The sequence below is a fragment of the Chlamydotis macqueenii genome, chromosome 13 (assembly GCF_036417535.1).
Source record: "Chlamydotis macqueenii isolate bChlMac1 chromosome 13, bChlMac1.mat, whole genome shotgun sequence".
NCBI classification, from domain to species: Eukaryota; Metazoa; Chordata; class Aves; order Otidiformes; family Otididae; genus Chlamydotis; species Chlamydotis macqueenii.
Window position 1 is genome coordinate 17,290,472 of NC_141568.1, and position 17,028 is coordinate 17,307,499.

General features: G+C 40.2%; 2 protein-coding genes across 5 annotated transcripts in view; one reads left to right on the plus strand and one right to left on the minus strand.

The window, feature by feature from the left end:
- Positions 1-14,816, plus strand: part of SLC12A4 (solute carrier family 12 member 4) — a 50,306-nt gene extending 35,490 nt beyond the window's left edge. For 3 of the 4 annotated variants that reach the window (XM_086758286.1, XM_086758288.1, XM_086758289.1), the window contains 14 exons: positions 715-772; positions 2,173-2,347; positions 2,871-2,989; positions 3,486-3,584; positions 3,936-4,055; positions 4,792-4,896; positions 5,920-6,088; positions 7,159-7,354; positions 8,063-8,232; positions 8,413-8,544; positions 8,653-8,760; positions 9,556-9,740; positions 12,356-12,489; positions 13,653-14,816. In XM_086758286.1, coding sequence (XP_086614412.1) covers positions 715-772; positions 2,173-2,347; positions 2,871-2,989; positions 3,486-3,584; positions 3,936-4,055; positions 4,792-4,896; positions 5,920-6,088; positions 7,159-7,354; positions 8,063-8,232; positions 8,413-8,544; positions 8,653-8,760; positions 9,556-9,740; positions 12,356-12,489; positions 13,653-13,744 — 1,862 coding nt within the window. In that variant the 3' untranslated portion in view covers positions 13,745-14,816. The remainder of the gene's footprint in view (positions 1-714; positions 773-2,172; positions 2,348-2,870; positions 2,990-3,485; positions 3,585-3,935; positions 4,056-4,791; positions 4,897-5,919; positions 6,089-7,158; positions 7,355-8,062; positions 8,233-8,412; positions 8,545-8,652; positions 8,761-9,555; positions 9,741-12,355; positions 12,490-13,652) is intronic. The other variant, XR_015260046.1, reaches the window with a different exon arrangement.
- The window catches only part of SLC6A2 (solute carrier family 6 member 2), a 416,570-nt gene that overhangs the window by 268,420 nt on the left and 131,122 nt on the right, over positions 1-17,028 (minus strand). The gene's annotated exons all lie outside the window — the stretch shown is intronic.

Consider the following 17,028-nt stretch of genomic DNA (forward strand, 5'->3'; position numbering starts at 1 on the left):
GACTGTATGCGGAGATATTAATACGCCACCCAGTGGAGGGCTTACACCATAGTTTTTAGAAGTGATCATTGTTCCTCTTTCATCACTCTTTGTATTTTACAATTGAATTTCAGGGGTAGAGGGTAGAGTTTAGGATTTAACTGTTCATGTAAACCTAAATCACAAGATAAAAAACTTTACAGGAATGCCGAAACAAAAATCCCGAAGTATTTTGTACTCCACAATGCAGTAGTAGTACAATTTAATAACAAACACAATATTCAAAGACTTATTGGTGATGTGAATGCCCTCAGAGATCACAAAATGAGGAAGTGCAACATAATGATTTGCTGTATGTTCAAAATAACTTCAAAGGAAATAATTTTATATGTAAATGTTGATTTGATGTGTTAGTATAGAAGAAAAAATAATGAAAATATCTTGCTTTTCTCTCTCCTCTTGTGTCTGAAGATATCTCCTTTATTGTAACATTTAACATCTTTTTTTAAAAATTGAAAATTAGGATAATAACTTTGTCACTTTGCTATTAGAAGGTATAAGTGAGCAGTGAGACGTTAGTTCACTCACCAGCTTTACGATGTACTTACAGAGATGCTGCAGGGCAAATGCCGTAGGACAGAGGCACACACTGAACTCTCCACAGTGCTGTGTGTGGTTGTTTTCATCTGCAATGTCTAAATAAATCCTACTTCCTTAGCACGCTCTGTACTCAAGACTTCAGCTGTGTATTATTGTTTGGAGCCTGCATCGAGGGTGTAGTCCTGAGAGATAAGTAAGTTTTACTGCTTTAATGCTCTCCTTTTTTTTTTTTTTTTTCAGGGAAGCTGTGTTCTTTCCCATCTTGTGCTGCACTGCCCCCTCACTTTTTTTGGCTTTTATTTCTAGGTGCCTTTTAAACCATATATGTATGTAACTTGTAAACAGTGTTTGATTTGATACAAATTTTCCATCCTGTGTCTTAATTCCTTCCCACCCTGCCCCAAACCTATTTTTTTTCTAGGGTTACTTGTTCAAAGATCAGGTCCCCAACAGTAAACTACAGATTTTTCTATTTTTTACTTTCTTTTCCATAGAGAAGCAAAATACAAAACAGTTTTTTTTTTTTTTCATTTGTTGTCCTCTTTTTGTTAATTACTGAATTTGGCAAAATTACTATTTGCAAGCTGTTTCCTGGCCGAGTCACAGAAACGTGGCTTCATTGCCATGTGAGGCGCTACTGCTGATTTTTGTAAAAGTACTGGTGACGTCAATAGTGTACGCTAAATAGCTGAAATGATTTCAGCCCATGGTGTGTTAGCAAATAGCTTGCAAAGTTGCCCTAATCTTTCCTGTGCTCCCTGACCATGGCCCCCTAAGTCATTGACCAGTATAGTGTACATTCCCTGACCTATGCCAAAGAAAATTCCTAAAGGACAGGCAGATAGGAGGCATCTATATCTGTATATATTGTATTGCTCATGGTGGTATTCATAGGAAGACGTATTTCCTCATAGCATTTGTGATTATTTTCTTGCATAGAAACCAAATTAAGAAATACAACCAGACATAACATAACTGGACAAAATTTGGTATTTGGTCATCTCTGCCCTGGAATTATTAGTTGTCAAAAATTTTTGTAAACCCAAAAACAGTGTTCCAAGTACTGGAGTCCACAAGTGCTTCTTCAGACCACTTCCTTTATGTTGGTGGACTCTTTCCAGTGGACAAGCAATGAAGTGCTTGTGAATATATTTGAGGAAAAAAGCCCACAAACAAACCAAACCAACCAGCCAAACAGAAAAACCCCAAAGTCTTCCTAAAGGATGTCTGATACTGGATTGCGTTGAGTATTTTAAACACCAAACTTACTGTTTTGTTAAGAACTGTATATTTCTAGGTGAAAGTGGAAAATAACGTTGTGGTAATAATGTAAGTTACGAAAGTTTTTTTAATTGTTGAAATTGGGCTGCAGGCACTGAGGGTCTAACTTAACCCAAACACTTGGGGTCTGACCTAACCCTAACACTTCCTATCTGTGTATCAAAAGAAACTCAGATCGATTACTGCTTTCTATATTTCCTAATCAAGAAAATATGTAATATTTAAATGACATCTTAAAACTAACCCCAAAAAACAAACATGAGTGTCAAAATACTCCTTTGAATATGAACGTCTCACTGTTCCTCTCTGCAGGTACGGTGATGCAGTGAACAAGAACTTAGTGGTGGGCACCCTTTCGTGGCCCTCGCCGTGGGTCATTGTGATAGGATCCTTCTTCTCTACCTGCGGCGCAGGTTTACAGAGCCTTACCGGAGCCCCCCGGCTGCTGCAGGCGATAGCGAAGGACAACATCATTCCTTTTCTCTGGGTTTGTACATGTTAAAAGAAAACAAAATAAAGCCAAAGGTGTTCTGTACACAGTAACTGACCAGGTGTTTGACTTTATGTTCTTGGAAATCAGTTTTGTTTTCCCTAGTTTGCCTGGCATTGAAGTGAAGCTCAGTATTTTTTATTTTAATACTTTGTTTTGTTTTGTTACAAACTAGGAATCATTTTAAAGGTGTTTGAATAGGTGTAGTTTATGGTAATTTTATGGTAATTTTATGAAGAAGTCTAACATCTAATTCAGTGAAGCACAGGAAGCCATTAGAATAATGGCTGATCTAGTCGAAGATGTTCCTGCTCCTTGCAGGGGGGTTGGACTGGATGGCCTTTGAAGGTCCCTTCCAACCCAAACCATTCTGTGATTCTATGATTCTAATTTGACCCCTTGTTCTAGAGGAAAAAAGTGTGTAGGAAAATTAGTGTTGTTTTTTAAAAAGTAATTATTTTTTTCCATTATAACCTTATGAACTACTTGGAAAACATGTTTAATATTCCTGTTTCTTCAGATTTTTGGTCATGGAAAAGCGAATGGTGAACCAACATGGGCTCTTCTGTTAACAGCATTAATTGCTGAGCTGGGAATCCTTATTGCCTCGCTTGACATGGTGGCTCCAATTCTCTCAATGTAAGAAACAGGGTGCAAAAAAAAAAAAAACAGGAAGGGGGCAGGGAAAGAGCAATGCTCTTAAGTTTTGCTGATTTGATTGTCTTTCAGAACCATATATTAAACCAGTAAAGCAAATTTCTGGAGCCTGAGTTCCACTTTTATTATTTCTATGAATTCTCTGACTTCAGGCTCTACATGTAAATCTATTTGCTTCTACTCTGGAGTGTTCTGTGAATAAACATGTTTTTAGTATAGCTGGATTGTTATTTTCTTTGGGAAATTTTTATCACAAAACAAAGATAGCATTGATATTGTGGATAGATCTAACTTGATCCAATTAAAAAACTGTTGTAACTACTTTATACTGATAGTCCAGGCTAATAAAAATCAGAGGGGTAGTCACACGTGACAGGGCAGCCGTACTTTGACTGGAAATCCTTTATGTGATTATAATATGTGCCAGAATCTGTAAATCTGTGTGCTAAAAAGTTTTGCACTTGTTTTGCTTCTGCAGGTTTTTCTTGATGTGCTACCTCTTTGTTAATCTCGCGTGTGCAGTGCAAACACTTCTTAGAACTCCAAACTGGCGACCTCGATTTAAATACTATCACTGGTAAGGAAAGAGCAGCACGCCGAATGTCTTGCCGGTACATTACAGTGTGGATTTTAGAGCTCTCTCAAGGAGGGTTGTGGGCATCTTTTATTTCTCTGGATATCAGTTCTAGACAAGAATACATCAATGTACTATTCACAGTGGACCAGACTCAGATATTTAATGACATCAGAATTTCATTCCAACAACAAGATACTAAAACTGCTGGGGACTGGGGAGATTCATCTGAAGCTTTACTTTCACTGTCAGTTCAGAATAGACAATTTAAAGAAAAAAGAGCAAGAGAATAATTGACTTGTGTTTAAGCTTTTCTACCCCAGTACTCACTAATACCTTTGCTTTTTGTTTTAGGGCCCTCTCATTTTTGGGCATGAGTATTTGCTTGGCACTGATGTTCATTTCGTCTTGGTATTACGCTTTGGTAGCTATGCTCATTGCAGGCATGATTTACAAGTACATTGAATACCAAGGGTAAGTATTAACTGTATGGAAAAGGGTGAGAAGGAGATTGGGTCTGTTTTTCATGAATTACCTCTAGTCTTTGCACTGGGAGAAGGAACTGTCCAGAGGTAGGACTGAGGAGGTTTCTCTTACTACTTCATTTTTTTTCATCGTTTTACTGTGTGAGTGCTAAACAAAAGCCCCTGAAGTGCTTTGTCGTTAAGCCTCTAAAGGCATTTGGTGAAAGTTGAGAGTCATAGGAAGCAGAAACCCTGGTTGGGATCTACCCTTCTGCTGTCTGTCACACGTAATTACTTCAGGCCTTGAACACCTAGGGAGGCAGCTATCTTATTCCAGTTTGTCTGGTGCAACGGTCTGTCTAGAACAGTCCTTGAGACGCTGAATCTGCAGGTTGCCTGAGATTGTTACTATCTGATGGAGTCAGGCTGTAGTACGGCAGTGTAACTTACTTTTAACAAATCAGGTATTGAAATACCTGTCTGGGAAGCATTCTTTGTAGTGCAGTGTTGATTGCAAATTAAAGACAGAAGGTGTTGTGGTGTATACCTGACTGAAACATTGGCATTTCGTATGATAGGTGGTAGCACAGACGTACCTGTACAAATGATAAATATACCTGTGATGCATGCTGTGTATCGCATTATTAAACCCATTATAAGGTAATGATTTCTCTATAGAATGACTGTAAGTGTGCAATTAAACGCTCATGAAACCATGTGTTGGCTAAATTGTGTGTTCTTCACAGTGCGGAGAAGGAGTGGGGTGATGGTATCCGGGGTCTTTCACTCAGCGCAGCAAGATACGCCTTACTCAGACTGGAGGAGGGCCCTCCACACACGAAGAACTGGAGGTACTCATTTTAGACTAATAAAATGCACTGTTGTGATTGTCTTCTTACACTTAAGGAATTAAATTGGACTCCAGACAAGATGCTTTTGGTCTGTGTGAATGAATTTAGATGCCCAGGATATTTTTTAAAAGAAAAAAAAAGCATTGAGTCTGATATAAGCTGCCCTGTTATTGCCCAGGCCCTAGTGTGTGGGCCATGTAAGGGCAGAACTTTCATGTCCTTTGGATCTTAATCGTCTTCTGAATTGGTGAATTCAGAAGGGAAGCTTGGGGAAACTGTGGAGATCTCTGAGTATAGAGGTCCAGAGGCCCATGGTAATTTGCACAGGGGGCACAAACAAGCCACTGCTTTCATTATAGGATTAAGAACCAGAACAGTGGCCAACATTTTTCCCACTGGCTTTGTGTGTTGAAGACAAAGTGGGACAGAACCCTCCTCTCAGTTATGCATCGCACAACTCTTAGGCTCTGAACAAGAGGACTAGGAAGCTACCAAAGAAGAGAGTTTTATAAATCTTTTTATACTTGCTGAACCATAGCTTAAGACAGAAACTAACTTAATTGATGTGCAGCAATATCTTAAGGGACAGAAAGCGAGTGGGATCTGTATTTAGATGAAAATATTAATGTTTCCCAACTGTTTGGCACAAGTACCCAGATACATCTGGAAGGACAGCCTTGCAGTATGAACAGTGTGTGCTTTAATAGGACTTAAAAGAGCCTTGAAAATCAACCACTTAAAAAAAACACTAATGCAAGCCTCTTAAGCTAATTACACAAATGGGTTTTATGACTGTCAAAACGATGGCAGCAGCAGAATTCCCTCAATGCTTCAAATCTACTTTGAATCAAGAGAAATAAAATATTAATTAAAATCCTTCTAATGTGTGAGATAGAAAGAAGGTACTGTTATAGAGTTAATATTCAAACACAATTAAAGTAATGAGAGAGGTGGTTTTTTAGAAGTGTTCCAGTTAAAGCCTTAGTAAAAAATACATTCTCTTTTTTTTTTTATTTTCTCCAGGCCTCAGTTGCTGGTGCTTCTGAAACTTGATGAAGATTTGCATGTAAAATATCCTAGACTGTTAACATTTGCATCTCAGCTGAAAGCTGGCAAAGGTTTGACTATCATAGGATCAGTGATCCAAGGGAATTTCTTGGAAACTTACGGAGAAGCCCAGGCTGCTGAACAGGTCAGTCTCTTACATTCCTAAAGTAACAAGAGGTGAATGGGCAGAAGAGTTCCATAATCATACACAGAAAACAGCGTATCAGTAAGGCTTCCATGAAATACAGGGCTGGCTGAGGAGTACCACGGCTGTTCAGTAAAGGGCTTGCAAATATGGTGCAGCTGCCAGTTGTGGCTTTGGGAGTATAGTAAGATCAGCCTTACTGCACGGAACTTCTTCATTTAGAAGAAGTAATTACTGTGGAAGTTATGTATGCTGATTAGTGGAGGGAAGAGGACTATGTTGTTTTCTGAACGTACTGAGAAACATTCCAATAATCGTCAGTTATTACAAACTTAGCAAATGTGCTGTGTCTCTTCCAGTGTGGTGACAAATTTCTTACAAAAAGCGTTAAAGGATGGTCCTGAAAATTTGTTAATAAATCATTTCATCTTCCTCACTGTGGAAACATGACATCATAGCCCTGTTTACCTCTGTACAGTATCAGCACATCACTGTTTTCTTCCCCAGAGGCTTCTTATATAGGAAAAATGTTATAAAGGGAAAACTAAATCATACACTTGCGTGTTGAGCAAGTTTAGTTTTTAAACAAATAAAGGGTATGGTATTCTTGATAGGTGTGGGGGGGTTAGTGCTTACATTTGTAAATTGAATATAGTAATATGGCATGTTACATAGAAATCTGAAACTGGAAATTCTAATGAAGTTAATTAACCTTGAGTTTAAAAAGGTGAGTGTTTTAGGATTAGAAAATGGAAAGTGAGATAATAACACAGATATCACCAACTGCTACTCTGAATAAGAGATTGTAGCACAAACCAAAAAACCCTTATCTTAGTTTGTTAGAAATAATTATTTTTGGAAGGGAACTATGCATGTTGTAAACAAGTATTATTCCCAATTAGTGGGTATTTTCTCTTCTGTTTTATTAAGGAAAGCGGATGAACAGAACTTGGCCTTGAAATGTGTTTTACCTGTGGGCCTATGAACCAGGAATTTACCTTGTAAGCACATAATAAAGAAATACTTAGAGTTCCTTTTGGTTGTGAGGTTTTTCCTTGTCTGTCTTGCAGACTATTAAGAATATGATGGACATTGAGAAGGTGAAAGGATTTTGTCAAGTAGTTGTAGCCAATAAAGTTCGAGAAGGAATTGCCCACTTGATCCAGTCCTGTGGACTAGGGGGCATGAAACATAATACTGTGGTTCTGGGATGGCCGTATGGCTGGAGACAAAGTGAAGATCCAAGGTCGTGGAAGACATTTATAGGTGAGCTTTAAAGGTTCTGTGTGATGAAACATTGTGAACAGAGATGTTTATTGCACACATGGTACAGACGGGATTTTAACAGAATTCTTGGGAAATTCGTTTTGGTTTTTAGTCTGTTTTGTTTAGTGTTGATTGTAAAGTAGCTAATTTCTCACAAAAATGCTCTGTGTTTGAAATATCACTTCTTGTAGGTCTTCAAAGATTAATCTAGCAGCTAAAATTCCTCTCTAATGGATGGTAAAAAATTACAAAATTGAGAGATACTGCTTTCATGGCAAACTGTAATTTGTTTCCTAGATAATCTCTGTTTTTTCATAGGTCCTAACCTATCCATCTCTCTTAGGTACTGGAGCTAACACTCTCCTTGTCTATATCCCTCTCCTGCCCCTATGGTCCAGTTACTTAACACAGTCAAATTAGAGCAGATGCTTTCTCCTCATACTTAGCTTTGAATGTTGCTGCTTTTGTTTCAAACATGAAATAGGGCTTGTGTTCCTCTGTAAGTCTGCTTTATCCTAACTTTGTCATTTGGTCCGACCTGTCTGTGCAAGCCTTGCTGTACATACTTTCCTTTAGGTAAGTGATTACTTTTATGGTTTGCTGACGTTTGCTCAGTGAGTAACTTTTTTTTTAAAACAAAAAAAAACAAAAAAAACAACTCCTCTTGCAGAATTGGAAGTAACTATCTCCTCTTCCTCTTTTGGGCAGGTACTGTTCGCTGCACAACTGCAGCCCATCTGGCTCTGCTGGTTCCCAAAAACGTGTCTTTCTACCCCAGCAACCATGAGCGTTACAATGAAGGAAACATTGACGTGTGGTGGATTGTGCATGATGGAGGCATGTTGATGTTGCTTCCTTTTCTTCTCAAACAGCACAAAGTAAGGAGCTAGACAACAGATGTTTGTCACCCAACTACTTCTGTGTGCATTCGTTGAAAGAAACAAGGGCCAGTAGTAGAGCCTGTACTGATAAACAAGGGTGGATATATTGATAATTTTCTGTTTCATAGAGCAAAATATTATTGGTTCAAATACTGAGAGTTTACGTTCCCTCATCAGGTTTGGAGAAAATGCAAAATGAGAATTTTTACTGTAGCTCAAATGGATGATAACAGCATCCAGATGAAGAAGGACTTGGCTACTTTCCTCTATCAGCTCCGAATAGAGGCAGAGGTAGAAGTGGTAGAAATGGTAAGAGGCTTGAGCCTGTTTTTCACTTTATAATGCAAATGGTGGCATTTGGTTGTGAGTTGATTACAAGCACAGTATTTTTTTTTTTTTTTTTTTTAATTTCTGCAGCACAATAGCGATATCTCAGCATATACATACGAGAGAACTCTTATGATGGAGCAGAGATCTCAGATGCTGAGGCAAATGAGGTTGACGAAAACCGAGAGGGAAAGGGAGGTATGTCATTTGTTGCTGATTGCTATGGTCTGCTGAGGTGGATGACACAAGGTGCCTTCCTGGTAGTGTTTTATATAGCTGCTGCTTAAATTTAACTCCTGTGTTCTAAAGATGTAAGGAAATACTTTTAGTGTAGCTTTTTTCTTTGCCAAAATTGCATGTAGTCATTGAGTAGCCTCTCTTTGTTTGCAAAAATCATGCTAAGAAATTATTTGTTTTGGGAGAAAATGATGGCAGCATATATGCTCTAAAAATGAATTGTGTGTTCCCCTTTGCGATGTTAATGATGCTCAGTGACTTGAGGATGTAAGTCTCATCCCTTTCTTGACCTTGTTTGTGCTTTATATGGGATGTCTGGGGTTTGTCCCAATTTATAGTGTATCCTGGTTTCCTACTGAGGATTTAATTCCAGTTTGGACTCTTAGGACATGTAGCTAAGAGGGGCGCAGATGATCTGATTTTGCTGCATGTGTTTGTCCAGCTCTTTTTTGTTGTCAGTTTTGAGGCAGACTTGTCCATTCTTTCAGACCATGTCACGATGTGAGCTAGACCGTCTTTTTTCTTGTACAGATACAGGCCTCCGTTAGTCCAAATTCCGCATGGCTTACACCCATCAGATTGGTATGTAAGATTATTGGCTAGGGCAGATGCTTGATATCACACCTGTTCTAAATGCTGAATTGACTGTACAAAATAAAGGATACAATGGAATAAAAAGTCTTTTGTTGCTTAAACAGAATCAGAGAATGTATAATAAAGTCTCTGAGTTCACTGTGTCATTCTTGTGCCCTCTAGGCTCAGCTGGTAAAGGACAGACATTCAGTAGCACGTCTGGAGAGCCTCTACTCAGATGAAGAAGATGAGGGGGACACAGTTCCTGAGAGTATCCAGATGACCTGGACAAAAGAGAAATGTGACGCTGAGAAGCGGAACCGAGGCAGTGCTGTGGGAAACTTTAGAGATCTCATCAGCATTAAGCCGTGAGTCTTGTCAGAGTCAATAGCTTGCACCTCCTGAAACTCTAGATGTGCTGTGCTTTTATTATCTTTGGTCTCCTAATCCTTGGTTTAGACTTGTGCAACAAACATTGAGACCTGACTACTGAAAATATGGCAGTTAGCCGCCTGAGAAATCTCTAACCAATTAAATGTGGCAAGCATCCCTCAATATTTTACTTGCTATATCAAATTCTAAGTTGAAGCTGTTAAATCCTATTAAAACTTTCCTCCTGTCTCCCAAATACCTCAACAAAACACACAACTGAAAACCAGACTGATAATTTCACTGATCTAAGGTGTAGTGGGGATGTTTAACTCAGCAAGGAAGAAGCTATGGAGCTGGTGATGAATGACTGTGAATAGAATATGTGTGTGATAAAACCCTCTAAGACAGACTTGCTGTTGAAGGAGTACTGACATGTGACAACAGCGTTAGTATTGCCACGTGTGCCCCTTGAATAGCTAGAAGTAAAGCTGTGTTTGTGGCTTTGTATAAAAACGTGTGAATCTCCTGTGACCTCTCTGATATACATCATCTCACATGAAGTGTTCACTCAGTCAGCTTTGCATACTTGGCAAAGTTCCAGAGAGAATTCAAGATCTGGTTTAGGATGAATCATACATAGTTTATATACTGTAGAAATTCTGCTGTAGAAATTTGGTGTTAACTACTTGTACTTTTTCCTCTTCCATGCTTTCAGAGAGTGGGGAAACTTGTAAGTTTGTCATTTAACTTAGAAGTACATTAAGGTAGTTGAGAGGGAAGACTTAATTTTCCCAACTAAAAGCAGGAAAACTATATGTAATTATGGAAGAAAAGGAGTTAGAGTTGAACAGTCTTAGCAAAGTTTTTGAAGGGAGCAGGATTAGCTGCTTAAGCTAAGTATCATTATAAATAGCACATAACAAATTGTAAGTGTTGTCCTAACAAGAACTAAGTTGGGATAGAAAACAATTACAGGTCTGAATCTATATTCATCAGCAGAGTATGACACAAGAAGTGGGAAACATTACTCATTTAGAGAAACTCTTACTCCACAACACTATGATGTTATTTCTGGCAGTTTCTGGACACTAAACAAACCCTTTCTTACAGCCTACACCTTCAGATCACTGGGGAGCTGCTAATTTTAAATGTCACTTTAGAGAATACCAAACCTTTAGTTTTCGATTACTTTTCCAAAACTATATGTAGTTAATAACAGTATATTGTTTCTGGTGCTGGTTTCTTCCTCGCTTACTGTAAACGTAGTCTGGCCTCTGTCTTATCCCTGGCTTTCTGAAGCTGATGTGAAGACAGAGGATGTCCTTGCTCTAAATTAAATAAGAACATGAAATAACAGAGAGGTAATTCAAAGTGGGTAAATTGTCTTGTTAGTATAATAAACGTTATTCTTACCGTTGTATTTTCTGTCTATATAAAACATTTTTTTGCAAACATAAATATTCAGAAGAGCAGCAAGGTTACCAAAGATTTTCACTTACAATATGTAAAGCTGAATTAACAAAACTATAGAATATTGGTTTTACTATATTAAAATGAAAAAAAAAAAAGTGGAAATCATCAAAGCTGCAAATACATTCTCCTTTTGATAAGACTATTTATGTATTTTTTCCTTTTACGTTACAAAAAAAAATGCTTGATTTCCTGTAGGAAGGAAACGTTCTCTTGCTCGAAATCTCTGAAGGATGCTCTCCAGTTCTGTTCCTGCATAAATTGGTGTTATTTTGTGATGATATATGCTGAATAATTAATCCTGTTACCTCTCTTAGCCTGGATTCATAAGCAGCAGAGGCTTCTGAGGTCATGCTGTATCTATTCCCTTCTCTCCCATATCTCTTGAACCAAGTGGCTACTCAAATTTGAAAGCATGATTGAGATTGTAGAGATACTTGGGTCATAAGTGTTCCTTGTAAATAGCCTGGCGGAGAGGTTGATTAGTATCCAGCTGAAGGAGAGGTTAAAATCTTTACTGTACACCAGAAAAGCCCCATAAGCGGGCATACATCCAGCCTGCCAATCTGTAGGAAACCAGGCTTTCTCTGGAGATATCAACTGCTGTTCAACACAGAGACAAGTGCGCTCATGGGAAATGTGAACTGAGCACAGGGGTGCCAGTCTCCTACTCAGTTCTGATGGGTCTCTGAGAGATAGTTTTTCTGGTCCTGAGTCTGGGGAGGTGCATGGTCTGTGCTGCCATGGGAGTGAGAGGATCTGGGGGAGGGCTGCCAGAAGAGAGGGCTCTGCAGTCACAAGTGTCTGTGGTCAAAGAGCACGTTCTTTTTGTGCAAATGCATTTTAACTTCTTATGCAAGACTGTAAATGATTTTTGTAAAATTTGTTTCTTGAAGAGCAATATAACTTCATAAACTGGAGACTCGACTCCATGGATCTTAAAACCGTTAAACTAGCAGTACCTGAAGAACTTTGAGATCTCTCTTGTATCTTCATCATTAAGTTTTAACAAATTTACTGTGTTGAGTTGACATTTAACAGAGTATTTAGGAGATTTAAGTTATGCTTTTAAGGGCCTTTTTAATCATTAGCTTTCAGAGGCATGTTTCTAACAGTAAGTCTGAATGTGCTTCTTCTACAGGAACCAGTCTAATGTCCGAAGAATGCACACAGCAGTGAAGCTGAATGAAGTTATTGTAAATAGATCCCATGATGCCAGACTTGTTCTCCTCAACATGCCTGGTCCTCCAAAGAATACTGATGGTGATGAAAACTGTATCCTTTCAGGCAAGGCCTGGTCCACATAGATGATCTTCCTTTAATTGGTGCTCTTGAGTTCATTATGCGACAAATGCTGTCAAGCTGTAATATGTGACAGAGCGTCCGCTGAGTGGAGGGTACTGGCTTGTGGTTGTTGTGTAGTAATTGCTTAAAGTACAAGTTGCCACCGGTTGCTCTGGAAGCCTTGTAGGTTTGAATTCAGTCTAGTCTAAATTCTTACTTGCTTTAATTAATTTATTTATTGAATTTAGTTTAGTTTAGTGAATTTCATTCTCAGTAGTGGATGTAACAGATGTTTAAGAAGGCATTCACAACAGCCAGCGCTCTGGGCAGGGCATTGTCAGAACTCAAGTGAACAGGAAGTCATGAAGGAGAGGGTGTATCTCAGGCATAGCTCATACATCAGAATTTGGGAGTTTAGCTCCTAGTGCAATGCTCTGGTAAGATGAAAATTCAAACCCACAGTGTCTAGGCACTTAAAGTGACACTTGCACCATGCCTCTAAGCAAGGCCAGAGCTGAGAGTTGTGGTCTGGTGAGCCTGCTGGCACCGCAGTTCTCTGTCTACAGCTGCTCTTCAGCCTTGGTTTGTACCATTAAATTAGCAAGTCTTTCACTGGCCTATGCCAAAAAATGTATGTCACGAGTCACAAATCACAGACCAAATGATTGTTTTCTCCTAAATCTAGGTAGTAGTAGTAGTGTCTGTTTCACAACAGTGTGCTGGTCAAAGAAAGGATAAACACATTCCTCCTAACATAAGGGGGTTTCTGCCACAGCTCCTGCAGCTCAGGAGAGACTTTAAACTCCAGGTTATGGGTGAGGACGCTTATTCCCTCACCCCTCCCTGCCGAAGCTGAGCCACTGTGACTGAAAAACACTCAATAATCATGGCGAGCGGCTGGGAGGCAGTGTGACTGTGTAACCCGGTGCCACCAGCACCACTGACGGGCTCAGCTTTGGGCAGCGGTGGGTTTGTTTTGGATCCATCTGAAACTGGCTCTCTGCAGCGTGGGGGCAGCCCCTGGTCTCATTTCACACAGCATGCCCCAGCAGCCTCCCCGCTAGCAAAGCCTTGTCACATGTACCCGGTAGAGAGGCCAGCCACTGTGTATTTTGGGGTTTATGTTTCTTTTGTCCTTAACTTTACCGAAACAGACATGGAGTTCCTTGAAGTCTTGACTGAGGGTCTGGAGAGAGTGTTACTTGTTAGAGGAGGCGGACGAGAAGTTATCACAATTTACTCCTGATTTAGTACAAGCCTCTAATGCCGGTCTACATTTACCTTCTTGGCGATAATGGACATTCCAGTTTTAAATGGAGAAGAAAAAAAGGTTTTTTGCCTAACTTTCTCCTCATCCAGTCCTATTTGTTGTCTTTCCATTTGCAACATACATATCTTTTGGGATTGCAGTATTGTCACACCATCCAATTAGCAACATAAGTTAATTGTGAAGCTGCCACATTATTCAGTTTCTGCTTCGGTACTCCAGCATTTGTGCATGTAGTTTTAACACTAAACCTATTTTTAGTCAGCACTGCTATGTGCGGTATTTTTAGTAACTGTATGTAAAGTTAGGACATGAAAGCCAGTTACTGTAAAAAGATTTTAAAAGCTTTTTATATTAGGTTTGGGGGACAGAATTATGTTATATAGCAGCTAGTTTCTGCTGAAGTTCAGCTATAAAGCATTTTCTAAGAGCACACTAAATTGTAAGAGAGGACTGAAAAATCTTTGTTTTTCTGGGTTTATTTCCAGAACTAAACTCTCAGTATTGGATAAGAATTTATACTTTTAATACATTTATTGATAGAGATTTAAGTAAATTATGTTGATATAGTTGAAATTATGTATGTAGCTTGCTACAAATTGTGTTGCTTCTGAGACTTGAGGTTCTGTGAGGCCAGATCCCTATTTATTTTTGTATTTATTTGTCAGAAATATTGGATACGCAGCTGCAGAGTGCTTAGGATAACAGATCTCACAATAAATTTTGAATCATCAGCGAATTGAAGAACCAGTCCTGTGCAGTTTTTCCATGCTTTAAATTTCTTGCAGACCATCCATCAAAGTACATAGAGCATGTTGGAGTCCCGTCTGTAGAACCAGGCGCTATGCTGCACGCACAGCGGTGGGATTGCACTTGCACAAGTACAGGGGACCTGCTGCTTCATTGTATGCTTTATGCCCTTAGAGGAAAAAGAAGAAAAGAAGACCTATATTAACCAATAAGTCTCTGGAGATTTTATCAAGCCCATTGAGTTGTACTTTACGTACAGGGCATTCGTATTTTTTCAATAAAATGTTGCATACACTTTGAACCTGTTCTCTGTTCTGTGTGCTATGGTGAATTACCTGGGAAAACGCCATCTGTCCTTCCCTGCGCAGCACTGCTGTGATCTGACTTCAGCGCATTGGCACTGGTGGATCCACTGTGCGAGGGGAAGGTGGTGGAGAGGTGTTGGTGCTCCCCCAAATGGTGCACATGCCACACTGTGGAGGTGCCAGCTTAGGCTTTAACGCGGCCTGGTGGCATGCCAGAGTGAAGGCTCGCGGGTCTGGAGTTGCTACCATATGCAACAGCCAGGTAGAACTTTGTACCTGTAGGCTATGGAACACACACAAGCTGGTACCCCCTCAAGATTTCTGGCTGTCTGGGAAAGCAGTAATCCCATCCAAGGGACACATGTGAGCTAACCTCCACGGGATGGATGAGTGGTATGGAAAGAAAGGTGGGGATTGACACTCTCCTGATGCAGGTGCTCTTGCTAGTTGGTATACTAGTTCTGTCAGCCCTGTAGCGATAGTACTGCTGGTTTGTGAGACACAAATCTGAGAAACTATCCAGGCTATGATCTTGAATAAGAACGTAACTAAAAAATGGCTGTTATAAGAGCTTTATAGTTAAAGCCTAAGTTTGTTCTCTGTGAAATAGGACATTTCCAATGGGAGCCGGATGCTCTAGGGTGTGCTCCCTACTGGGTAATTTTCATTTTATTTTTTAAACAACAGTCTTTACTTTTTGGATTTTGAAAACCAAAATTCATTTCACTCACAATTTACAACCAATGGAAAGAATAAAGCTTGCTTAGTTGTAAATAGTGTGCTATTTGTAGAGACATCATTTTTATATCTTACAGCTTTCTTTTATAAGAGCAATTAAATAAGTTCATGTTTTTTTTTTTTTTTATTCTTGAGACTTCTGTTAGGTCTAACTATGAGATACTAACTTTATTTTACCAAATATAGACTTCTGATATAAACATGCTGAGAAAAACATACACATATTCCTTATGAAATTTTATGTATTTGAATGACATAACCACCTCACAAAAGGATTTCAGCGCCATCTGTTTATTACCTGACCCAAGTAATCTGTTTGTGGCTTTAGTATGTTTTTAACATCATAGAATCATAGAACCATAGGATGGTTAGGGTTGGAAGGGACCTTCAAAGGTCATCTAGTCCAACCCCCCTGCAAGGAGCAGGGACATCCCTGACTAGATCAGGTTGCTCAGAGCCTCATCCAGCCTGGCCTTGAACGTTTCCAGGGATGGGGCTTCCACCACCTTTCTGGGCAATGTGTTCCAGTGTTCTATAACTCGCATCGTAAAAAAATTTTTCCTCATTTCCAATCTAAGTCTACCCCCCACTATTTTAAAACCATTACCCCTTGTCCTATTGCAACAGGCCCTACTGAACAGCCTTTCCCCATCTTTCCTGTAGGCCCCCTTGAGGTACTGGAAGACCACTATCAGGTCTCCCCGGAGCCTCCTCTTCTCCAGGCTGAACAGCCCCAACTCTCTCAGCCTGTCCTCATAAGAGAGGTGCTCCAGCCCTTTTATCATCTTCGTGGCCCTCCTCTGGACCTTCTCCAACTGGTTCGTGTCCTTCTTGTGTTGGGGGCTCCAGAACTGGACACAGTACTCCAGGTGGGGTCTCACCAGGGCAGAGAGGAGGGGGAGAATCACCTCCCTCGACCTGCTGGCCCATGCTTCTTTTGATGCAGCCCAGGATGCGGTTGGCCGCCTGGGCCACAAGGGTGCATTGCCTGCTGTTAAGCTTCTCATCCACCAGCACTCCCAAGTCCTTCTCCTCAGGGCTGCTCTCAATCCATTCCCCGCCCAGCCTGTATTTGTGCCTGGGATTGCCATGACCCAGGTGCAGGACCTTGCACTTGGCCTGGTTGAACTTCATGAGGTTGGCACGGGCCCACCTCTCCAGCCTGTCAAGGTCCCTCTGGATGGCATCCCTCCCTTCCAGCGTGTCGACGGCACCACACAGCTTGGTGTCATTGGCGAACTTGCTGAGGGTGCACTCTATCCCACTGTCCATGTCGCCGACAAAGATGTTGAACAGGGCCGGGCCCAGCACGGACCCCTGAGGGACGCCACTGGTGACCGGTCTCCACATGGACGTTGAGCCGTTGACCACCACTCTCTGAGTGCGGCCATCCAGCCAACTCCTTATCCACCGAGTGGTCCATCCATCAAACCCATGTCTCTCTAGTTCAAACCAACCCAGTGAATATCT